The sequence below is a fragment of the Hesperophylax consimilis genome, chromosome 23, assembly GCF_061612785.1.
Source record: "Hesperophylax consimilis isolate HC1 chromosome 23, BYU_Hcon_1.0, whole genome shotgun sequence".
Taxonomy (NCBI): domain Eukaryota; kingdom Metazoa; phylum Arthropoda; class Insecta; order Trichoptera; family Limnephilidae; genus Hesperophylax; species Hesperophylax consimilis.
This window is the reverse complement of record NC_142858.1, coordinates 14,188,717-14,216,075: the sequence shown is the minus strand read 5'-3', so window position 1 is coordinate 14,216,075 and position 27,359 is coordinate 14,188,717. Positions and strand designations below refer to the sequence as shown.

At 31.9% G+C, this 27,359-nt stretch overlaps 1 protein-coding gene across 1 annotated transcript in view; it reads right to left on the bottom strand.

Annotated features, from left to right (window-relative positions):
- LOC149412347 (nephrin-like) overlaps window positions 1-27,359 on the bottom strand; it is a 104,952-nt gene that overhangs the window by 19,928 nt on the left and 57,665 nt on the right. Inside the window, exons 3-4 of the mRNA XM_089646112.1 lie at window positions 2,150-2,276; window positions 58-269 (exon numbers count right to left, since the gene is read on the bottom strand). Coding sequence (XP_089502238.1) covers window positions 58-269; window positions 2,150-2,276 — 339 coding nt within the window. The remainder of the gene's footprint in view (window positions 1-57; window positions 270-2,149; window positions 2,277-27,359) is intronic.

Sequence of the window (27,359 nt, the reverse complement as noted above, 5' to 3'; positions counted from 1 at the left end):
GACATGTTACAATGGTATCGATTCAGTAGACAAAATATATATAATAAAAAGACTTACGTATGACCGTCAAGTTAACCATGTGATTCCGTGTGGGGGACTTCTGAAAGTCCACCCGGCACCTGTAGGCGCCCCCGTCCGTGGACTTGGCCTGCTCGATGTGCAGCAGAGCGACGGGCTTGGCCCCGACCCTGAAGTTGGAGCGGCTGCCCAGCGCCTCCTGGTCCGCCCAGTGCGTGCCCTTGGACAGCTTGGCGTCGCGGGCGTCAAAACTGGTGATTTTATTATATGTATTAGTTGTGACACCGTATTTTTATTGAAAACTAGCGCAGACCCGTTAAAAATCATCTGAGAGTCTGAATTCTCCACGAATCAGTTCCTATTTTGATAATAGCAGTTAAAATAATTTTCTTTTAAATATTTTATATTATGAGTAGGTACAAACTTAAAATAAAAGCAAAGAGTTTATTGAACGGAAATTAGAATGTTTGATTTTGTGTTCCGTGAAGTACAATATGAAACATATTTTTTTCCGTAACCTACTTACTGACTGAAAGGTATTTGGAATCATTATACTTTCACCTAATCATTACGACCTAGCAAGTTTGTTTGAGAAACCTAAAATGCAAATTAAAGTATCCAAAGTTTTTCGAAAATGGATAATAAAGAGAAATAGTTGCCATTCACATTGAGAAATAAGTATTAGAACGGGTTCTTTTACAGAATTTGAACAATTCATAAAATTTAAGAGTTGATTTGAAAGTTATGTGAAGGTTCTATTCGAGTTCTGTTATTTGATATCATTAATGGTTAGGGGCTTAACAAAACTGAAAAAATAACAGATCTTGAATAGAAGCTTCACTTCACAGAAAATGAACTTTGAAATTTGAATTGTTCAAATTCCGCGAAACAACCAATCTTTAGATAATATTTTTCTCTTCCCCTGATTTTCAGTAAAACAAAATTATTATGTCTAAAATATTTTAGTTTTTTGCCAAAATACATAAAATTATCAATTAGCTAAATTTGTGGAAAATGATTTTTTTAGGGAATTGATATTTACCTTTTTTTTGGAATACTGATGAAAATGAAATTAAGCAAGTGTAAATATTAATTACTTTCATATATTTCTAAGACTTTCACTTTTAAAATTTACCTATACCCTAAATAAGTTATGGTTTAAGAACATTAATAACATCATAACCAAACAAACTAATTCTTCATTTGTCTGTGATTTGCGTTAGTCCTGCGTAAATGATTCATGTTCAACGAACTTAAATTTGATTATTATTTATGTGTCATTTTCAAAATTGGAACAATTATTCAGATAAAGTAGGTAGGTAGTAGATAACCTTCCTATAATATAATATTTTAATTCAAATTTTTAAGAATTGTTTTTTTTTTTTTTTTTAAATAGATGTCTTAATATTTCGTGATTTTTCACGGGTCTGCGACAGTAATAACCGAATAAAAGCAATTAATCAAAAATAGTCCCGCAAATCCAATTCACATTATTTATTTATATTATACGCCCATACACCATATGGGCCTTTCAAACATACGATATATTTAATAATTTAACATTGTTAAGGAAATTATAAAATAGCACACATGCTAAAGTACCATAAAAGCCAACATTAATATTTATTTAAGAGGTATGTTATTATAGCCTGCTTGTAACTACATTCTGTACAGTTGAACATGTCTACTATTTATGAGAAAATATTATGTCCAAATGTAATCTTGGTACAAGCGAGTATCTAAATGACTCAGTTCTGATATTGTTGTTGTAATTAAACAGTAGCTGCGTATGTATAATATCAAGTAGTTGGTTATTAGTATATCAGTTAAATTTAAATTTTTGAAATTTAGCTGGTTATTAGTATATCAGTTAACTTTAAATTTTAATTTATTTGTGTTCCTAGATCTGTTATTATTTTTTATTTATTATTTACAATTTTGTATTTTTTGTAAATTTCTCAGGCCACGGGTACAGAACCCTTAATTTCTTGTTTTAGTATTTTTTTATTATTATTATAATTTTAAGTGAAAATCTGTTATTGGATTTTATCTTTATTATTTAGTTTATTCTTATATATGTAAATAATCTGTTGATTTTCCCAAAATAAATAAAAATAAAAAGTCATCCTACCTATAAATTGGTGAAAGGCGTCCTTCTCTGTACCATATGACCAGTGATACTCTGTCTCCGGGGAGGGTCGTCGTGACGTCACAGGGCAACCTCGCCAATCCTCCGAGAATCACTTCAGCAGAGGAAGCTGGAACAAAGTACCTGTGGTTAAGTGCAGTCAAACTATGCAGCTATGAAAATGTAATATGTATTAACATAATTATTTTCAAAATATTTCTACGCCATCTTTGGAGGTAGATTATTTCAAAATGTGTTCCCTGCTTGAATGACAAAAATACCTAGCAAAGATTCAAACCGACAAAGTTTGTGTGATTTTAGTTTTAAAATAATATCGGTAGATGTCTCTGTGTGCGCAATCGTAGCACGTAAGCGCGGATTCTGAACTTCTGAATAGCGGGTGTAGAATTTTATTATTCTAGAGATTCGCTTAATACGTCATAATAACATAACGGCAAGTTTCAGAGTGGTAGATATATTCAGTATCGCCATGTAGAAAGACCATCATTAAAAATAGGAAAATAAAAGTTCTTCCCCGCCTTCGGCTTCCCCGTCTCCTTCCCCTCCCAATTACCTTCAGCCTGACAACAAACCCTAATCGGGTATGCCATATTCTCACTGGCCCCAGAAGGAGGGGAGCAGTTGGAACTCTTCTGCGGTACTGACATAAAACATACGGATATGATTTTTGAACACTTTACTTTCCGTCTAAGCACTCGAAAGTATTTATGGTTTCCGCAAAAAGATTAAAATACATTTTTAGATGAAAGGCAAACTGATTTAGGCAAAATATTTTTTTTTGCAGATTTTAATATTATTTACAATATTATTTTTGGCTATTTAATCAAAGTTTAGTTTTTATTGGCTTAGTATTGCAGGTATCTACGTTTCACAATTCAAAAAAATATTGTTGTCGTTTAAGTTACCGCAAAAACATTAAAATACATTTAAAGATGAAAGGCAAACTGATTTAGGCAAAATATTTTTTTTTGCAGATTTTAATATCATTTACAGTATTATTTTTGGCTATTTAATCAAAGTTTAGTTTTTATTGGCTTAGTATTGCAGGTATCTACATTTCACAATTCAAAAAATATTGTTGTCGTTTAAGTTACACCAAATATTTGACTTATTATGGTACCTAAGTTTACTAGTGTAAATGGCCGTATAGATTTGTAGAGAAATCTCCTAATGTTCTCTACTTTATGAAAGGTTTGCGCTCACGAAACTTTTTCCCTTGTTTTTTAAGATTATAGATCTCCGCTTTCGACTCTTTCTTTCTCTCTCTCTTTCTCTTTCTATCCCCCCTCTCTGTGTAAATCTACCCTCGACACTGCTTATTTCTACTATAAGCCGCATGGAAAATTTTCAGCATACTTACCCCACTGATATGTGAAGTGCTACATTGTAAATACGTAGCTTTCATAAGTTGAAATTTGTTGAAACTTTAAAATTTATTCAGATTTATTTTAATACCTTTATAAGTTGCAACCTCACGCATAAGGCAGACTGTCACGACCATCAATTTTAAACTTTGCTTAATACTATTAGTTCTTCTTATAATTTTCACAATTAGTGTATTATTGATGAGAAACTTTTTTTGGCGCGTAAGGAGGTAAAACTGACTTTTGCGTAGCACACGTGGCAAGACGGAACGACGCTTCATTCGGCCATACTCGTAACTCATCGGATCATTCCGCCCGGCAGCAAAGACTCTGTGCGGTATATTTTTTTCTATTTTCACTAAATTTTGACATTGATCATTTCTAAATGACGATGAATTTTTAAAATGTTATTTATTTCTTTGTTTGTATTTTGATGCTGATAAAATAATAATTTTACAATCAATATATAAGGATTTTATTTACATATTTACTTCCTCCAATAAAAATCATTTTTGAAGAGGCGTCCCGTGACGGCTTTTAAAAAAAATTACATCTATTTGAATTTCACTTTTGTTTTTGGGAATGAATGTATGCAAATCACGGAAGTAGAAATTTACCCAATTCCCGGTATACAATCAAGCTGAAACTCGGCAGATATATAGTTATCGATGACAATGCATTCTATAAACTTTTGGTGGCAATCATAAACACACCTACGGATGTCATTATAGCAGTTAATATACGTAATAAATGTCTGATCGTACTTGAAATACCTCATCGGTATTTTTCGAGGTTGAAGATTCCAGTTCTTGGGTAGTGAAGGTTCAATCCTCAGTCAAACCAAAATCTTTTTAGTGTTATAAAAGACATTTTAAAATTGATGTATTATAATTTTTTTTTTTACAGGTTGATTTTTTTAGGAATCTATAAACTGTTGCTAATTTTCATTCCGTGTATAATATAGGATGTAGTTTTATGGGAAAAAATTGAATTAAAATTTCTTTTCACATTTTATCTTCGCTTTCTACAGTACTTATTCGCGGTCTGCAGTCCTAAACTAAACAATTGTAAACTAACTAACAATTTTTGAAAGCACAAATATATCATTAAAATAGCACAAATAATATTATTACGAATCACAATAGTAATGGAATCCTCTCTTTGTATGTGAGTGGATACTTTTGTGATTCACTAAAACAATATTTACCATTTCGATCAACCTAACTCAAATGAATACAGACAAAAGGTACACATGGGTCAAATTGAGCAATATCTCACCGCCAATAATAGACAGGTTGGACAATAGCAGTGGCGGCTGGGGACTATTTTTGTGCTAGAGAACTAACATTAGGGCAAACATTTTTTATAATCGAGTTTTGAAGGCAATTTAAAAAAATTATTTCGTATACTATTATTGTGGTATCTACCATCGTGTAAGTTTTATAAGTGATGGAAAATATCTACATAATAAAAAATAAAGTCGCTATCGACATCTGTCTGTTTGTGGGTATATGTGCATCATTTAGAAAATTTCTTCCGGAAATAAATGTATAATACATGCATATTATATTTATCAAAAGTAGAGAGAAGTCGATGTTTTATAATAAAGTCGTAAAAATAAGGCACTAAATACCGTTACCGCTGGCTAAACCTTATGAGATACATCAAAATAATGTACTTCGGAATTGTATATCTTAAAAAGGCCTACAGAAAAGACTGGGATGGTATGTGTCTGTCTCTTGAGGATAACCCCCAGCAATGCCGGGTAAATGTCAGATAGTAACATATAATGTACGAAACATGGATATATTTCTCAAAGTTGGTTAAAGCCATTTAATGCCACGTTTCAATTCTGATTGGTGATCTTTTGCCAGGGAGGTACTGAAAATATCCTTCGCTCTGGAACGTACCGCAATTAATTTATAACGTCATACAACACAAGCTAAAAAATAATAATATTTATTATGAGCATATTGGGTTTCTGACACGTGATTTCAAATCCGAAACAAGAATTTTAACCTTTAGGTCACTGAAGTTGTCAAAAGAAGTAACGTAAAAACTTGATCAATATTTTTCATTCAAGAATGAGATCATAATTCATGAAATTATCTCCCACGATTAGGTAGTTCCAGTTCGGCCGTAGTCGGATTCGGAAGCGCGCACCAGAGGCAGGCACGTGTCAATAACACTTTAGAAAAAGACGCCGGGAATATTATAGAAAGTCTGACAAATGCCTGGACCGAGCCGAACAATGGCGCCTTTGGAAGTAAGTGCGGTTAACGGCTAAAGACAACCCTAATATTTCATTGTTTGATTACGGACTTTAACTCGCTAACTTTCACTTCCCGTTTCACCTGTTTGCATAACCATGAATGGTTTAAACTATGATAAACTGTGGGCTTTGTTGGATCCCGCTCGACATCCACTAAATACGGGAGATATCGGGCGGGCGAGTTGGGCGCAGCTTGCGAGGGAGATGCCACAGGGGGTGGATGTCACCGACATCGTGACACCTGAGACACAGTGCAGGGTGATTGGCAACAAGTTTGAGGTAACAAAGCTTCTTTGTCATCTGCATCAACTTAATATCAATAGCTCGTAGTTTAATCATACAATCACGACTGTAAAGATATACGTGTCTCACGAAAAGCTCTGACGTTACGAAATTTGTAAGGCTTTACTCTCTTCATTTTTTTTTCTACCCAAAAAAGTGGGGTCTAAATAAAGTTATTTTATTAAAATTATAAATATGTATACCTACAAAGTGATTGCTATCTGTGAAAGTTCAAATATTAGGATACTTTAAATGTAACGACGTTTCCATCTTGAGATATGGAGCCCTAAAGGGCATTTTGTTAATTGTCAAAATATATGACAAGACAATAATATTACAGTTTTGAAACTTAAGGTTAAGTTGGAGAGTAACTATTTTATTAAAATGTGATTTCAAAAACCCCTTGATAAATTTACACCCACACATGGGAAGAAATAGATCACCAATAAAAAAATGATTCTCATGACTGTGAGATTTTCAGTGTTTACTACAGCAGTGAAAGTAATCAATAAACAATGCAAAATCTTTTATTAAAAAAAAACTTATTTTACATCACCCACTTCTTCAACTTTCCAAAAATTTCTATTTTAAATTATACTTATAATAAGGTGAAGGTGTAATTCTCAAACTAAAACTTTCTCCCCACTCAACAAACACTAAACTTTTAACAACATTTTCCTACCATTAAACTTGTGATACATCCAATAAAACTTGAAACTATATACCTACTGTATTGTGCTTCTGTGCAACACAACGCCATAAATTAAGCAAATGATCCGATCATGCACAGTTAACATCTTATGGCCCATTTTGAACAGCAGGCACTGTGCGTCATCACGGATCAGCGTTAGATTAGGCGAGTGGCGCACAAGTCATTTCACATCACTGATGTCACTGACGTCACTGACTTCACTGACTTCACTGACGCCACTGACGCCAATGACGCTTGCAGTCTGGGTGAAATGCTACGATCGGTGGTAAAATGCCACGATCAACCACACAACTGCAGCAATGTTAACTAGACCTATAATCCCTAGAAGTGTGATATACGCATCTGCGGTCTTTGGTTAACATATCATAAGTGCAAAAATGCTAAATTTATGGTAAGCACCTAGTTTATTTCCTTAACTTCTGTGTCTTCAGCTAATCAGCTAATTAAATATTTTTTTGAATTCGTGTTTCCCGTTTTAATTTATCCATCAATACTAAAATAATGAATAAAAACCAACACAGATTTGTTAGCGGAAAGTCAACTGCCACTAACCTATGGTACTTTACGCCCCGTCCAGACATATGCAATCCGTCCATGCAGACCGTACAAACACTTAGCATTGCGTTACATGTTGCTTTGCATGTTGCATTACATACATATAGAGTCCAGATTCTGGACGCGGCTTTTTCAAAACTACATAATGAAATCTTTTATTAACGAAAAACAAGTTAACAGTATCTGTACAGACTTATTGAAAGCTTTCGACAGAGTATCCCAAAAGTTATTACTTATTAAACTGCGTGCATTAGAACTGAGAGGTAAGCTGTCAAATTGTTTCACGAGTTGCTTATCTAACAGAATCTTATTCGTCAACATGAAATATTTAATATCAAAAGTATTTTATGCAACTGGTAGTCTACCACAAGGAACTCATCTCAGCCCCATTCTATTTCTTATATTAGTAAATGATATCATAAGTTGTATCGATAATGATGTAGAAGTTCTCCTTTTAGCTTAGTCTTATAAAGTCTAATCTTATTACTAACTAATAGTCTAATCTGCAAATTATATACAAATTAATAGACAAATTACGTATGGTGTATCGCTAACAACTTATTTCTCTATTTCGATAAATGTGAGACCCCATTGAAAAGTGAATCAAATACTTGAGTCGGGTCATGTGGAGAGTCATATTAAGAGAAGAATGTGTATTATACTGAATGCGAATAAAGACAGAGTGGTGTGAAGATCTCTCCTCTCTGCCTACCTCTCTGTGGAAACGGCATGTGAGTTTTTTGATGTCGCCAAATACCATAAGACCCGCTGAATTGTTGATCGGAAGGCCAATGGCATTGAATATGTGCTCAATAAAGAATTCCGGTAAAATATGAAAACGATTATCCAATTTAGGTGGATGTAAGGAAAAATTGAGCTTTTTCGAACCCACGAGTACACCCACAACATACTTCTACTAGTTGATCCCTTCAAAAAGCAACTCGGATTACGTCTGGCCGAAGACTGAAATGGATCCACATGAGCAAGGTGTACGATCAACGCAAATAATGTTGGGTACCAATTTTGACCAATAAAAACCCGCACAAATATTTAAAACGTCATAACGTATATGTAATTGAGATTGTACAGAAAGTGTGAATACCTATAATATTTTAGGAAAATATAAACTTTTAATTAGAAACAATGTAATTAACGTACAAAAGAAGCCCTGTATTTAACAACTTTGAGATCGTATTCTTAATAAAAACACAAAAAGTTCAGTAATTAATCTTTAACTTCTTATATCTTCACAAGACTTCGGTGTAATTTAAAAGGTTTTATCCGTTTCACGTAATTTCCCCCCCTTAATTTGAGTGTAAAATACGTTTTCCCTAAGAATTTTTATTTTCATTACCCAGGCGATAATTACTTTACTCGAAAGTACAATATTTTTATTTGTATACGTCGGTAGAATGATTAAAAATAATGATTGAATATCTGTAATTCTGGGAAAATCTTTTGAACAACAAGGTCAATTTTATCAAGAACATAATAATTTACTGTCTAACAATCAGCATGCCTTCAGAAATAATATAAACACTGAATATGCTACCTTCAGTAACTGACTTTTTAATTACTAACTTAGACGCAAATAACACACTTATATCAATATACTTTACAAGATTTATGGAAATCTACCCTATGTAAGAATAATTACTAGTAACGAAGTTTTTGCCCAACGGCGTAAAAAGTCACCACTTTTGAACAAGTACGGAGTGCCTCAGGGTAGTATTCCAGGTCCTTTATTGTTCCTATTATACATCAATAGATCATATCCAGATGGACCGTAACGCACTCGAGCCGCTCCTAACTAGCAAGTAAGTTGATATTTAATCATTTGTGGTAATAACACCATAATGGTCACAATTGATTTCATGCACCTAATTTTGACCTTTTGATGTCTTATTTATTTATTTGATAGTTAGAAAGGGCTCAGTTAAAAAGGCAATTTATGATCTTTGTGATTTAAAAATTAAGTGTAGTATTGTGACACTACTGAAATATTTTATATGAAGCTGACAAAAGTTTGACTATAAAGCACAATAATTCAAAAAATTCTTTAAGTAACACACCACAAGTATAGTCCAAAACTCTGCTGAAATTTTCAAGCTTTGGACCTTTTGACAATTAGACAACTTTACTGCAAGTCCGCAATCCTTCATCTTTTCAAATACAGTGTTTTCGATTTCAATCCCAATAAACTATAGTAACCAGATCCATAAAAAACTACACCTTTAATTCCATTAAATTATGCGACCCACGGACAAAGACATTTAAAATAGGAATAAAACATTAAAATCACATGCCAGTATAAATTGAAACAACCCACACTGAACACATAAACACAAAAAATAAACATCACGTTTCGGTCTAGATGAAAAAAAAGGTACAGACTTTCCATAACATGTAAAACCAAATAATAAATTATAAAATAAAATTAATATTAAATGGAAGTGTTTTGTTTTTTTGTGTGTTTTTAGGGTGAAGTATTTATATGAATAGACTTTTTTAATTTATTTAACGGTAAAATAATTGGAAATAAAAAATTAATTCATTTTTTGAGAGGATATCATAATTTTTGAAAGTTCAAATTACAAAGTTTGACCTCATGGTTAAAGCCCCGTAGTAAGCGTTCAAGATAATATAAAAAAAACGATTACAACTAAGCGAAAATTGTGAAAATATTTAATAAAACATGACACGTTTTGTTTAGAGTAAAACAATGAAACGAAAAATGCTTTAGTTGCATTTAAAGATACACATTAATTTTTTTCATACCTATAACACATTAAAAAACAGAATAAAACTTTTTTTAATAGTTTTCGGATTTTCCGATTTTTTTTTACAATTAACATTTCGGCATAACAAATATACAGCTATTATCTTAAAAATAACATACATTTTTTTGGAACTTATAGAGTTAACGAGAAACTAGTTAATGGCGGTTAGCATCAGCCATCATCATTTTTACAATATGTTAATATTTTTCATATTACGTACTCAAATGTTGTCACCCTTATAAAAGACATAGAAAAAAAAATTAACTACCCTTATACATTAGGCAAACGACTCAAATAAAAAATATTTCTTATAATATGCTGCATAATAAACTCAATATATAACCAGTGACTCAAAACTAATTATCCTGTCCTTTGGATACCAACAGCAGGCTACACTAATTAATTAAATAATGAATTTTATTTAGTTATTTTTGAAATTATTTTTTAATAATTGATTTTTTTACATATTTTAATTTATGTGGGTTCTCTCAGCTACCATACTAGCCATATGCCCGTAAAATTTTAGTTATATTGATTACTCGTAGGTATAATAAATTATGCTATAATAAATTGTATTATCAGAGGAAATGTTTTTTCTGATACTGAAATCCATGGTTATAATAGGATGGTAATTTATATTACGCTTTGAACAAAACATACAAAAAGCAAAGGATTGTTAAAAAATGTTTTTTGGTAAGAATTTTACTACTAGTATTATTATATGTATGATTTATAAAAATTGAAAATCACCACAATTTTTTTTATGTTGTGTAAGAAACCTACCGAAATATCTACATATTTTCTGCTAATTAATATTAAATAGCGTGTTATTTTTTGCTTGTTACAATAATACGGTTAAAAAGCAGTCTCTGAATGTGACAGGAACTACTTTCACATGTCAACGTTGTGAAGTAATGTCACTACAGCAGAATGCAATACTGCGATAAGTGCTGGCAGATGAAAATAGATCAGTTCACTAGAAAGATAGTATACGACAAAGAGTTGGAGGAGAAAACTGATGTGTTTAAATAATATCAATTAGTAACAAAGCGCGGACAAAGCCTGATATGAAAGTCACTTCAGTCAGAAACCGTCACTGAATGTGACATGAATTGTTTCCCGCTTGCTCAATTTTGTCGCATTGTCACTAGCGGAGCATCCAAAAAAACAACGGTTGAACGCATATTAAAAAATAAACATAAAACATTGTGTAGTGCTGGAAGCGTAGAAAAACAAATAGTGTTAGAACTGGAAGTGTTATTTGTGTACTAATTTTAAAGAAAAAACGTTGTCGTAAATGAACATCGGACCGTTCTAGCGATGAGTCGTTCATTCTCTGTAAACTGTAAGTACCATGGCTCAATTTAACGGTTACTTTTTTTATAGGGAGAATATTTAGAAGTTTGACAGACCAACATACACTCACCTACTCAGACCTACTCTTATTTTGCTCGTGGCGCGAGGCGGTGTACTGGTATCAAGAGTCTCATGATCATTCATACTCAGGTACCTGGGAGCCGTACCTGGGAAGCCGTATTGGGCTAGTCGTATCGGGCGAGTACAGTATTCTCATTGCTCATACTATCTGCGCTTACGGCTCCGGTTCAATTGAGCCGTTGTTCAATTGAGTTGACTCTTAGAGTCGCACGAAAATATTGAGCTGGTACCGTGGCTCCTGCTCTTAATCAAATGAATCATGACCCATCGCTAGTCCGTTCGATTCCTTGGCCCCAGACAGACCAATAAAGTTGAAAATTTATTACAATGAAAATGATTTATCAATTTTACTAGGAATTACATAAAATTGAAATAAATTCCAGAACACAGATAGGCTCACAATTGATTTATATCTGTCGTAGTTATGGGTGCTGATAAAATATTTAAAAAATTCACAAGAGAAATTAAATTAAAGTTCTGTTGAAATAATAATATTGTAATATGTTTGCCCTCATTTTCCACAGAATAAAACCTTCGACTTTCCTTTCCACAGTTAGTAATCGCCGCCACTACCTTACCGCGATCGTCCAGTTATAGAACCCTAGCTAATCTGACCCAATTTGTGAGTCGTTAGTTTAGTAACTAGAACAAATTTCCATATTATTATCTTTCATAGAATCGGATACATAACATGCGCAGTATAACTATACGGGTCCAGGGGCAGTCTACCTCGCCACTAACTAACTTCAGTTTCCTGTTTCCTTTGTTCACACATAATATAAAACAGACCCGCATATACCTACCCCACCCAAGAGTAGTTAGCCTTATTCTGTGGGGTAGGTAACAAACCAGCTTTATTTGAGTTTAGGTAACCCACTAATTAAATCAATAAACAATTGTTTTAGTTTCTGTGCAAGCGCGTTATTAAGTTCATTATATTTATGTCCTGCCTTAAGATCAAGTGACCACGATCCTAACCCAACCAAACCTAACGCATTATATTGTCGCGCTCTCTTTTATCTGGTTACCGTAACTTGCAATGTTTAAATATTATTAATTTAGACCACAAAACTTTTTTATGTTTAGTAACCCATTTTTTAATGTTTAGCCTGTAAATAGATAGATAACCATTTTATTTTAGAAAAGTAGGCATCGCAAAGTAAAAAGAGCATTTAACTTTTGGTAGCCATATGTATATGCCATTAATTTTTTTTTTTATTTCGCTTCATAATAACCTTATTTTTACTTTATTAATAGTTTCCCCCAAAACACTTACGGTTACAGTAGTCCCGGAGTTACGTAACACATAAATTAATGTTTTTTTACATGAATTCGTAGGTAGGTACGTAAAAAGAAAATCTCTAAAATATGAGAGATATGTAAACTTTTACTTGCAATTATTATTTTTCAAACATCTAATTCCCAAGTGCGCTTGCTTTATAAATTCTAACTCTTGGTATGTGGCGTTAGTTTAATATTTACGTTTAGCACTGCTACATAGTATTAAATTCAAGTTACGTAAAGGTTTACGGAACACATTACATCCGTAACTCGGGGTATTACTGTGTAGCCCTTTTTTAATGTGAAATGGCATATTTGTGTATCAGAAAGTTAAAATTGGACTGAGCTTGAAAAAAGTTAATTTTTATTTTCAAATGTTCACGATTTCGATAAAACCTTATGAGCCTGACATACGCGGGATAATAATAGTTATTTACCGTAAATCCCAATGAATTTTTGTTACTCGAAGTTGGTAAGGTATTAAAAGATCATTATTATAGGAGACGAAAGAAGATTTTTATAAATTGTCGAGTGAGAAACAAATTTTTTAACTCATAATTAATAATATATTATAGTTATTATATTTTAAGTAATACATTATCACTAAATAAATAATGAAAAAAAAACATACGTATGAGGATCACCAGTGAACGTATAAAGAAAGTAAGTTTCATGATTAAAATAAGTTTACATTTTTAAATCTATGGCTTGCCAGGTATGACGACACAGCGAATGGATTGTCTTATTTGACACGTCAGTAGTAAGTATTGCACGGGATTTTTCATGGCAGATTCGAACCCCTTTTCAATCTTTATGTTATTATTGTATTTTACAGAAGTGAACAAATACAGCAATTTTCTTGCTCGATTTAATTATTCAATGTAATTGAATGTCCCGATCCGCTTTTTTTAGGTTATTATTTCAAATGTCCGATAAAAAATGTCTGGATTAGCCACACGGTACTTATATAATTTTATATTATATTCATAAGGAAGCATAATTGAACATATGTTTTAACACAATTAGAAATTTGAACTCAAATAATAATAACAACATTTATCATAATTATAATTTCGGCGTTCGTTCGTGTTTGATTGAAACGTTGGAGAGAAGCAAGGTTGAGAAACACTGGTATAAAGTGTTTAACCGAGTTAAAACCGCCACTGGTATGTGTTGCCAACTGTAATACGCAATTATTACCAATGCAAAGTTCATGGTTTTAATTAATTTTTGTTTGGTGACTGTACCAATATTATTTACTAATTTTTTTATACTTATATTAGGTACGGATAATGTACAATTGAAAATGTATTATTGTAGGCTAATAAATGTTCTTAAGTAATATTTTTTTTATTTTATTTGCACAAAAATAAAACCAGTTCGGAGAATCGTTCTGCACCTCTCGATTCCTAAACCCTCGAGAGGGTTTCTCTTTCTTGAGTAAATGTTTATTTACTCAAGAAAGAATAATGATTTGAAAATATTGAAAAAAATTCAGCCGAAGAATGGAAAAATTTAACTTTCCTCTGTCACACGGACATGCCCATAACATACTTACGATACATTGGTTTATTTTTTCAGTGGTCCAACTTATGGAAAGTTAACTGGAATTCATCAAAAACACAGTCGTCAAGCTTCAAATATGCCAACGCCCGGATTGCCGGCAATGAAATTTCCAACGTCACAAACAAAAAAGGTTTAAAGTTTTAGTTAAATCCACTATCCAGTCAAAGGTCAAAACAGGTTTCCAATTGACGCCCCGTTTGCGTAGAGTGAATTAGCGGCAGCGCGACGGCGACGCCAGCGGTAAGGCCAAATCCAATCGGAGCGCCGGATAAGTGTCGCTAGTGATTATTTCAGAAACAAACATCAATGTGCGAATCGGAAGGGAATTAGCGCCGCCATAGCTCCTTTCCGGAACTAACTACACGAACCTTTCAGCGGTAAAGCTATTAAGTCTAATAGAGTTGGATGGCTGATACGTTCTCCCAGTTAACTTTCAATTTTTTTTGGTGAAATATATTTTGTAAATTAAATTAATGAAGAACTGAATTGAGGGCTGAAAAAAGCTTAAAAATAAACGCATTTGTTAAAATATTCGTATTAATAAATGTTTTAGAAAGAAAGAAAAACATTCCCGTCACATTTAGCTAATATCGCTGCTTGTGAAAAAGGGGGTATTAAATTTGTAGAGAATAAAACGCCTACTCGGCTACAACTGGTAAAAAAATTTGGGTGATTCGAAGGTAAGAATTACCACCTTGAAAAATTTTATATTTTATAAATAAATAAAATAAACTGTAATAGTTTAGTAAATTGTAGGTATCCATATAAAACCTATAAACAGATAAATACAAAATGGCAATATGAGATCAATAATAAAGGAAACGAATTTAGCAGTGTCTATTGAAGTTCTGATAATAAACCAAGTGCATGGAAGTTAGGTATGGAATTGTCAAAATTGTAATATATAATATATGCAAATGAAGTAAAAAATTCCAGTTTATAAAGTGTAAAAATTATATTATTACTATGGGGAAACAAAGTATAAAAAATAGTATATAATAAAAGTTACAGTACGTAGAATCAAAGTATAAGATATAATATGTAAAAGTTATAGCATATAATGTCTAAAAACTAAATAAAAAAGTATAGGATATGATATATAAAACTTATAGTATGTAATATGTGAAAACTAAGTAAAATAAAGTGAAGGATATGATATGTGAAATTTATAGTATGTGATGTGTAAAAACTAAGAAGAAAGTAAAGTATATAACAAGTGAAAGTGATAATTTATAATATGAAGAAGTTAATTTTGGGATTTCCACATTACGAATGAAGAGATGTATCTATCACGGTCAATCGATAAAAAAATTGTATCATAGTTCTAGAGCATGACTGCAGATCGCCAACGAACAAACAACAGTTCACAGCGACAGTTCGTGCTCGTAAACGATGAGAAGTTTAACTTTAACGATGGACCGTGCAATTAATGTAAGGTCGATGTGTAAAAATATTTAGTAATTAACGTTTTTTTTGTTTATTTCAGTCACAAACAGGACAATTATGAAACTTTCTGTTGAGTAATAAAAAATAGACACTTTTCATGTATAAATATCCCAGTCAATCTGCAGCATTCATAAAATAAACACAAATATATAAAACTGATTAAACAATATAGCGGCAGGCCAATACAAGCACATCGAATGTAATATTTCTTCAAAGGTGTTGATGTAAACTCCCTGAAATCATCCTCAAGCAAATCGCCCGGCATTGGGTGTCCACCGCCGAAACCCTGTACAAAATTGTGTGCCAACATAAAGTCCAGTTATGTGGTGTTCCATCCTTTCTCCCTGCCCCTGCACGGGGTTGGAGAGCTGGTAAGTTAATTAGTTAGTTTCAGCGGATTCCACCTGCCTCAGGGCGCTTCTCCTCGGGGTTGCTCCTACCTACTTTATTTGAATATTGCGATTCCCTTTCAGATAGATGTATATAACGTTTCCATTTAACTGTGCAAAGACACTGGGGAGCATTAGAGTAATTAAAATACTTATCCTCACTTTAACAACTTGGAATCACGAAGAGAGAAACCGATACAGGCTGAATCAAAAACAGTTTGGGAATGTGGTTGAAAGCTTCCAATATACACATATATTTATAATATATATATATCAACCACATTACCAAAACTGTTGTTTATATGTATATAAAGACTATATATAGACACACCTTCACTAGTATACAATTATATAAACACTGGTAAGAGTGTATAAGATCCATATTCTCTTTTCAGTGTTTACATGTTTGCTGTACGAGGGTGGACGAATGATTAGTTACACGTGCATAAATTACATTATTCTTGGTTTGCTGAATAAATTTATTAAATACCTAGCGGTAAGTTATACTGTTATTATTTTTTTCAATTATATCATGGGCTTCTCATGCAATTAAAAAATGTTATTATATTTTTAATAAATGTATTTTTGAGAAAAAGAATAATACAAAATGATAAATAAAATCTCCTAAAACTTAATATATCCTTCCTGAGTGTCAGTTACAGCTTGCAAACTTTAGTTGTTCTGAAAGCCTTTTTAATAGTTTATTTAAATTCTTAATCCGTATAATTTTAGTCCTTTATACTCTTAACTAGCTGAACTACTTCATGCATTTTATACTGTTTTCCAGGCTAATGCCACGTATTTTTCGTTCATTTCTAAGTGAAGTGAATCGATTTAGTTTTCATTTTTCAGATTTTTAATTTACTACAAGATTAGAAATAAAATTGGCAATAAACTTACATGTGCATTAAACGTGGTTAATTCTAAAAAAACTAAAGTGTTACTAATAATTTGGCCACCGACTGTATTTTATTAGTTGTTATTTTTATAGTTTTACGAGAATTATTGTAATAATGGATGGATTGTACAAATAATATTTAGAATACAGCAATAAAATGTTCTTAACAACAGCAATGAGGCAACTTCAAATTATGGATATGCATTACCTCTAATAATACATACCTATTTAGCTTTATTATTAAGGCCCAGTTGTTTCGCAAAAATTCAAGTGTAATATTGTCATCAAATGACCACTGAGCGTCATTTTTTTGACATTTGAAGGGTCACTGTTAAACGGTTTATATCAAATTGTGATCAGCAGAAGACGACAACATGATGATAGTTGTCCTATTCCGGTGATCAAAATTTGTTCAAAAGCTGAAACGGACTTAGAATTTAAGAATTTAACGGGAACATCACAACTGACAAAAAAAACAAAATGGCTCTGAATGGCCATTTGATGACAATGTTACGTTTTAATTTCTGTGAAACAACTGGGCCCAAGTATTTGAACCTTTCACATTATTACGTATTCATGTTAATTATGTAACAGGTATTCAGGAAAGTCAAACGTAGACTCATGCAACCGTCGCGTTTAAAAAACTAACAGCAAGAGCTACCAACAGAACTATCCCTTACATTCAAATAATTGAGTTGTGTTCTTGTGCGGTCGTCTCTAGACAAATGTCCACTAAAATACTTAGCATACAAACTAGAGACAAGCTTTACACAAAACCACGTAATACCAAAAGCAAACAAAACTTTCTAACAGAACGACCTCAAATATATGTTACATTGTGTGGTTATCGAATTATTAAGGTATTCGATCAATTAGGTGCAAGAAATAATTAACCATGAAACATTTTTGTTTATTGTACTTATGAGATAGAGATACCTGTAGCTTAAAATAATATGTGTTTTCTGATTATTCAAGCTCACCGACTTGATAGTGGTTATAAAATAGCAAATTTTGTAACGTTTATTTTTTGGTGTCTAATTATATGTATATGCTAATCAGTTATGTTTTATCCATTTACTATATTAAATAATTTTCTTATTAAATAATTATTTTCTAAACAAACAATTTTTTTCATTTTAGATCGATATTTTATTTCGATGATAAACAAATTCAAATTCACAATTTCTTTAATATAATGTATTGGTCTCATATATAATTCTATAATAAGTACCCATATAGACAAACTTATTCCAAACTAAATATAAAATAGACACACACATTCCAATAGACATGCTTTTCATGTAGATTTGAACAGAATTCACTGGACTATTAGATAGAGACAGCCAATCAACACTGTCTCTCTTACAATATCACTGTGGTCAAATTTCAGCACAGAAAGGTCAGCCTTTTGGATCACGAAACTCGCACATACCACATATCTTGTTTAAGCCACATTAGTTTAAATTACTAATAAATAATAGGTGGATTAAAATTTTAGTAACTTCAAACCTAAAATACTGCCGTGATTAAAAACACAAAATTTTTACCGAAATTATTATTTTGACGCGCCATGTATATTTGTATAACTTTGATAAATTGTTGGATATTAAACTTCGCGGATTGTTGGTAGCTTGTCGCGGTTCGTGCTTGTTCGTCTCATCCCTCCGAATTCATATTGAAACGTTTGAATTTGTTTTCAAACTCCGACATCAATATCTATTGTTTTATTATCAAATAACATCGGAAATAAAATAATCGTGGAAACTTTCAACTAAGTAAGAGTTGTCATATTACGAGAGTTCTTTTCATTCAAACAAAGACTGTTTGGTCTAACTGGTTTAACTCGATAAATTATGATTTAAAGTTTTTTATTTACTCATCCGTTTATTAGTCACTTTCCTATTTGTTTGCTCTCAAGTAGCACTATCGACAAAATGTTTTTTTTTCTGGAAGGGCAGTAACTGTGTTTATGAGTTATTTTTATCCCTCACTTAATTCTGTCTCAAAATATTCCCGAAAATCGGGTTTCCAGAACGTTAAGCATAAATACATTTTACACATAACACCAAATTAACAATAAAACCATTTCAAAGTAACCGAGTTGTAATGAAGAGGGAACAAACATAACCTTAAATGATCTCGCATATCATGTTTTCACTTTCTGGTATTTTTGTATTATGTTTTAATCGTGGAAACTAGCGATATTATCAACGACGAGTAAAAACAGCGCATTTCATCTCTTGAAAATATAAATTTAAACGGTTTCAAACAAACTCACAAAGCTTGTGTGTGACTTGACAGTCCACAGTTCTGTTGTTGCCCAAAGAACGCAAAGTCGCGCGCGGGTGGGATAAAAAGGCATTATCCGCCCCCATTGAGAACAACACAAAACGCGTAATTTCTAACAATAAAAAGGTACCTAACTTCAACCCCCTTACCAATTATATTTTTAAGCTTTTGTTGAACCGCCTACTCCATCTAATTAAATGTTCTGATTGTGGATAAAAATTAATTCCATTTGCGGGGAACATTCAGGGCGCGGCGCTGGCGGGCCATAAAATCGTGGCTCTCCCGCCGAGTATGAAAATAATTCGCTCACGCCGTTGAAAGACAATGTCGACGCAAAAGACGTTTGAAATTTGGGCAGACGAGGGCTATAAGTGATGCCTAAGTGTTTTTTAATGAGTTCGCAGCCTCTCGTACCGTGGCTTCCAGGGCGGTTTATTTCTTTGCAAGTAGGACTCCGAACGGGTAATACGAGGGGCGCTCGAGGACTATTCTTATAATTTATTTTTATCTAATTCATTGATGGCTCTAACATCAACTTTCTTAAGACCATGCTTAAAAGTTAAGGAATTATAATTAAGCTAACATCCAATTAATCACGGAAAAAAATCTTGAATGAATAAACCTAAACTAAAAATTGTATGATCTTGTTTAATCAAGCCACGGATGAATCACAATTTATACGAAGAAACCGAACATTTGTTACTTCTTCCTAAAATATCAAATCGTATGATATTGTCTAAGTTTTTAATATTTTACTTGGCGACGTTATATACCCACGTTTAAACATTCATGTTTGTACAATTTTGGCCTCCTGTTTGTTTGGTGTAATACAATTGATGGAATTTTATAAGGGGGCTAGAAATAGTTTATTTTAATGGGTACTTATAAAACCTTCAAACAAAAAAATTTAAAACAAACAAAAGGATTTGAGAGGATTTATGAGGATTGGAGAAAGAGAAAACAAATTTATTGAAATTATCTTTTATGAGATTTACGTACCCTAAGATGGTCGCAGGACGGTAATTTTTACGCATCTTGGTTTTAAGTTTGTGATGTTATATGTAAATTTGTATCATTTTTTCACTAAACTAATCAAAATAAACAAATAAAGCGAATTACAAAAAAAAATATGTTAATGACATTGAAACGTAATAAATGACGTAAGTAAATAAGAATAAAGTCTGAATCAATGATATCTCTCGTCAACAGACTATTTCAATAAAACATTCCTGCAATTACCTTGGGCCAATTATGGAATAATAAATTCTGTACATTGCATCTTTACAATTTAATCGTTCTTTTAAATTTCCTTTATTCTTATTATTTGTACATACACTTATAACATTCACAAATGAAGTAAAAATCGTAATCTGGCCAAGTTATAAATTTTATTTTGACCGGAACCGTATCAATATTTTATTCCTTTTGAAATTCTGTTCACCGAAAATCTTCATAATAGTCCATACCTCCTTGAGAGTTTCAAAAGAATTTTCGTGTTTTTATACACTAAGTGGACCTTCGGAACAATAACCATTGTTACGCCAGTCGTCACATTTTTCCTTTTTCGAAATGATATGGGGAAATATTTTTTTAAGAACGCGAAACGCAAGTACCAACGTTTCATAATACAGGTTTTTACGAAAATAAAATGCACATCAGAAAATACAGAGAAATGAAACTGAATGAGATAGCAAATAAAAATATTAAAATGTCCATATGTAGCAAACACTTTGTGGATACGCATAATTATAATGGTTATAATTACGCATATCCACAATGCATAAACACTTTGTGGATTTGCATAATTAGAAAAAAAAAACAACTTAGTTTTTAATACCACTTTATTGTATTTATATTTTTAATATATAAAACCAACCGGTTTCGGTTCACCCTCAACCTTCATCATTTTCTTCGAGATATATTATATGTTTTTATTTAACCCTGATGAAGGTTCAGTAAATATGTTTTACGTGGATAAGTTGGTACTTTAGCTTAAATATAAAATAGGGTTGAATTAAAGTAATAAATTATTAAATCGTTTTACAAAATTATTCTTAACCAATAAACAACAGAAATAATTATTTATTAAAATAACACTACCAATAAGTTCACGAAAGGATTACATTCCGTTGCTGCATCAATATTTTATTAGTTAATCGTATTACTAATGTTCCATGAAGCCTCCATCAAGAAAATATATTTTATATTGCAAGACGTCTATGAAGGAATTATTTTCTTGGCTTATGCTAAGTAGAAGAGCTAAGAGATCTTGTATAAACAAAGACCTTCTGTTAATTGTAGCCAAATTACTTTAAACAGAAGTATTTACAGAAGTCTTTTAAAAGCGACTCTTAGTTTCGAAGCAGGTAATGCTGTGCACAGTAATCTCTAAAGGAGCGTTTTTCAAGAGCTGTTGAGAGTAGAAGAATTGCTGTGATATAAATCAGCGAAACAAATAAATTCGTGTGGGTTTAATTAGTGGAAGGGATTTTTAATTATTGTATTATATGTACATTGTCCTAAACTGAAACTTAATAACCAGTAAGTACAATTAGTAAGGTACTTATCACGTACGGTAAGTACGTAGTTTACTGTAAATGAAGAAATTTTTTTGTAAGTTTATTACTTACTCAAAAAAATCATTCGTTAAAAATGGTTACATTGCTTTGTACTTTGAATTGGCAGTTAGTAGGAATAAAATGTTTTGTTAAATTGTTTGTAAGTATATTAATTACGTAGGTAATGAACTCAAAAGTACGTTATTTACGTTAGTAAGTGCCTAGCAGGACGAAAAAAGTTTATTTTTTTACTTGCGGCTTTTAAAAAAGGCCTGAGGAGTGGACAGGTACAGAAGTATGAAAAGGTTCGGTGCTTTTCTAATTTAATGTACCGTATGAAAACAAAACTTTTCTTGCAGTGAAATTAAAAAATATATATCTTTATACAATGGTATACAATGAAAAAAATCATATCAAAGCAAAACCGTCCTCATAGCAACAAAAAAGTCACCGCCATTTTAACAGACTGTTTCTTTTAGACTTTTTCCACTATGAAAAACACATCTCATGTTATTATGATCTACTGTAGAACGGTTTCCATATTCCTGTATGTTTTCTGTATCAATAATGAGCTTTTAACTTATGATGTACGAAGATGTTATTCTTTTCTTATAAAATATAAATATTTTTCAAAATGGCCATTTTGAGAATTCCGTACGAATTTTTTATTTATGCAATATACTCGCCAAAATATTAAAATAAGAATGTACATAATGACTGATATAGAGTTTTCTTTATCAAATCCCATTACATCACTAAATTAAGTTCATTTGCTTTATTATTGTTTTTTTTTTCATTTAAATTCTGTTTAAAATTTATTTTTATAATAATTAATTAATTTATCTTTCAGTCATTTTTTTATTCGCACATTTATATTTATATTATCTAATTAAAATCAACAGTTTGCAATACGGTTGGTTTATTCTTTTGATTTCTACTTAACTAGAAAACCAATTAAAGTATTACCTATTTTACAAATACATTGCATTTAACGAAATAGTATATTAACAAATGAACATGTATTACATTTATATAATTAAATACAAATTTCGACTACCATTATTCGGACATGCGTCTAGTGTAGTAGTCGAAAAGAATGTAAAAAACTAAATACAAATATATTTTACGAATAAAGGAAAGAAAAAAAAACTTGGCAAAGCTTTTGTGAAAACAGAAATAATAAAATTTTAATTATGAATAATGTTTTATTTTCGTGTAATTTAATTTTTTTTGTAATCTAATATTTAATTTAAATCATTTCTATTGAGGAAGGTGGTAAAATTTAAAAAATATATTTTTTAATGTGGTTGCCCCACAGAAGTCTGGATTGCCTGGAATCAGTGGGACTGCAGCATTTTTGATTTGGAAAATATTTTGGGGTTGAAGGAAGTGTGAAGAAATTAAAATGACTATTAAAAACAACTACGAATGTAAAAAAACAGTAGATTTTGCGGAGTTTGGATCGGATTGGGGGTTGGGTTAGGTTAGGTAAGGTTTTTTTTAAATAAAATAAATTATAAAAATAACAGAAAAAATGACGCAGAACAACAAAATTGCGCAATTTTTTAAAACTCCAAAAAGTGTCAGAAATCACGTAATCAACCGTCGGGTACGTCTCTGAATACCTTGTATGTGCAAGTTAAATTATGTGTTTTATTTTGAAAAAAAAACAAGTAGGACCACAGATCCCTATATACAGTGAAAATTTAAAGTATATTTCGTGTTTAAACCTGTTGAAAGACGTGTGAAAAATATCTACATTTTCTGATAAGGAGTTCATTATTGAATACCGCTCTTATTTCACAATCAAAAAGTTGCTAAACAATTACCTGTCTCCAGGAACTTCATAACTATTTTTACTTCAATACGCAACATTTGTCAATAATAACGTGATATCATAGTACCTAGAGGGACTCTTGTGAGGCGTATTGCTAAGGACGGACTATTATTGCTGCGTTTCCTTGGTCTCGGTAACGCAGGGACAAAGCAATAAAAGCGAATACATTTACTCAAATTTACTGCTTCATTGCACCCAATTCGATTATTCCCCTACGAACAGTACCTATTGCCTTTTACTTTTTTACATTTACATTATGTTCTCTTTGTCAATCAAGTTTTTATGTGTTTATCCATTTTTACGTCAATTTCAACAAAATACTGTTCTATGTCGCAACATAATGCCAGAATATAATCACCTTTAAGGCGAAGCTTAGTGCTAAATCACTATTTTGATGAATCTTTATAACGAATTGGTGTACATTACGAATATCAAAAATATGCTTTAGATATATTGAAGGTTTTTCTATCGTTTCGCTTGAGTAGAATACAAATAAAAAATAAATTACTCAATAAAAAACATAAATGTAAACTACTAAAAAAAACATTTTTTTCATAGAAATGTATGAACGCGTAAAGGAAACAACTTTTATAAAATACAGTAGGTATTAAAGCTTAGATTATCTGTGACAGTTTCACTTGATTAAATTTTTTGTTTTTTTATAAAATTATTTACCAAATAAATAAAAACCAGTTTTATGCTTGAAATTGAACGTCTCTAGACTCCATTTGTTAAGCGATTTTAATGCCTTTTACCTACAATATAAGTTATACCAAGAACATAAACATTTTTGGCTTGTAGCTGCCTCTTAAAGACCCTAGGTGAGTCAATTGTGAAGCTACCACCTCGAACGATACCACTGAATACATTTTAACACACATTTGTATACGATTTAGTTTTAGATATTATGTGGTTTATATAGTATTAATTAGGGATTAAGCGATGTTTTAGCAGGTCCAACATATAACAGCAGGCATTAGCGCAGGTTGGTAACGACTCTCGACCTGCCCAGCTAATTTCAATGCAAATGGAATGTCCCTGCATTCCGTCTGGACATTGACATAAAAGCTGTAAAGGGCTATTGCTAGTATTGTTGTTTTATGAACGTAGCTCAACTGCAGCGCAATGAAATGGTACTTTACTATAACGCGAGTAATCCTACCCTTGCTTTTACTGCATTCCGTCCGCTTTCCAGCGTGCAAGAACACTAAAGTTCAGGAAAGTAATTTTATACGTACTAAAATTGTAGTATGAGTAAGTAAGAAAGATCCGTGCAGCGTGTGTGCATTCGGTTGCTATAAAGTAAATAATGTTGAACCGACAGGAAGCGCACAGATCACCCACGAGCCATAGACCGATTTGGCAGAGGATTCCATCCCGAATGCACGCAGCGCGGAAAAGGCTGCCTGCCCAGACATGCCTTGTTCACTGCGACCTAAAGCGGTCGTATTTTGAAACAAATTGTTGTATCCACTTCCGTTGCGAATAAACGCCCCCGTTTGGGCATTAATAGAGCCAGAAGAAGAGATTAAGTTTTCTTTAAAAGACAAAACACTTGTTGGAGAAAGTTGAAATCATATCATAATCTTATAACACAGGGTGAACACAAAGTAACACGCCTTTACCAATCAATTATCATAAATGATTGCAGTTTATATCCCCAAAAACTAATTCATTGATGTTGTTCTTGATAAAAAAATAATAATTAAAAATAATATATATATATATATATATATATATATATATATATATATATATATATCTCTTGATTAAAGTTACACAATTCCAAAATTTTAAATTATTAATTAGAGACTAGCATTGTCTTGTCATATAATCATATAATTCAGATGAGAGCAAAATAACTTTTGTAACAATTGAGATCTTTTAAATATATTGGTAGAATTCATGATAAAAATTAATAATTTCAGTAATAATAGAGGTACTTACGTACACCCAGAAACTATCAAAATGTCGAGCCTTATTAGATCTAATCGGAATAACCTGCTTAGTGAACACATCTGAAACGAATAGAAAATACACGAAAAGCCATTTTCTGTTTTATAATGCGTGTAAATTCCTTCATCACTATTTCAATGAAGTACAGTCGACCACCCGAAATATCCGCACTTATAAGCAGTGGCGGCTCGTGACTTTTGGGTGTACTAAAGTGCTAATATTATAAAAAATGGCATTTCTGATGTTTTTATAGCTTAAAATGATTTTTTTTTTTTTTTTTCGAAAATCGATTTTTTGTATGAAGATTTTCAGGAAATTTAAGTATAGCCGTGCGCCGCACGGAATTCCTGAAAATCTTCATACAAAAAATCGATTTTCAAAAAAAAAAAAAAAATCGTTTTCAGCTACAACAACATCAATTAAGCCATTTTTTGTAATATTAGCACTCTAGTAACCCAAAAGTCACGAGCCGCCACTGCTTATAAGTACTCTCTAATAATAAGTGGAACTTATCGAATATTATTTTTATAAGCAATAATTATTAGCCTGAAACACTCATCAACATTGAAAAATCTCCTGATAAAAGATACATAACGCCAACGAGGCGAGTGTTTCAGGCCAATAATTATTGCTTATAAAAGTAATTGTTACCCTTTGATGCATAAAAAATCTTGTCTTAAACATTAGTTTACCAAAAAAAAAAAAATTATCGTATATCAGTAAAGCAATAGACACACCGGAATAAAATCAATTGATTCATATTTATTTATATTTTATATATCACTTTGTGTTTTGGCGTATTAATTAAAAATAAAATAATGACTTTGTTTCTAACCACGAAATTTTATTTGGTTTTGCTTTTGGTCTTCAGGGTACAAAATTAAAATAATCAAAAATATATTGGGTGTTTAAAACATTTTCGAAATATGCATTTATTCATTCAAATAGATGTATTTAATAACTAATCGAAGGCAAAAAAAAACTGTCGAACGACAATCTTTGTCGGGTGATATTTGAACAAATTTTCTTCCCTGGAATGTTATCAAGGTACCCGTTACGCTTACAATGCCAAAACCATCAAGGGGTTGTAAATCATTATTTGAATTCTAAACAAAATGAAGATGACAAATTATTTGTTAAATATTTGTTCAACGTTTGATTGTCAAATCGTTTCGTTGAAGCTTGGGCGGAGCTGGGTAGTACCCAATCAATATTAAAGTCTTTTAAGTACGAACTAAATTATGTTCAAATGGTAAAACAACATTTTATTGAATGGCTTCTGTTTCAGTTTAAACTTCACGAATCAATTAATGGCTCATTCATTCATTCGGTTTTATGGCGCGCAAGCTGCATTGAATAGGTTTGTTTGTTAGTTAATTTCTGAAAGAACGGAACCGCCAGAAAGAAAAAGCACTTGAAAAGCCACGCCAATGATTTGTGATGTTAACAAGGGAGGCGATTTGCGTAATCCGTCGCAATTTGCGGCAACAAACCTCCCATATCATTTTAACCTTATTGATTAGTCCCACCCCATCCACTTGATCGTGATTTTGAAGGCTGTCTCGACAAA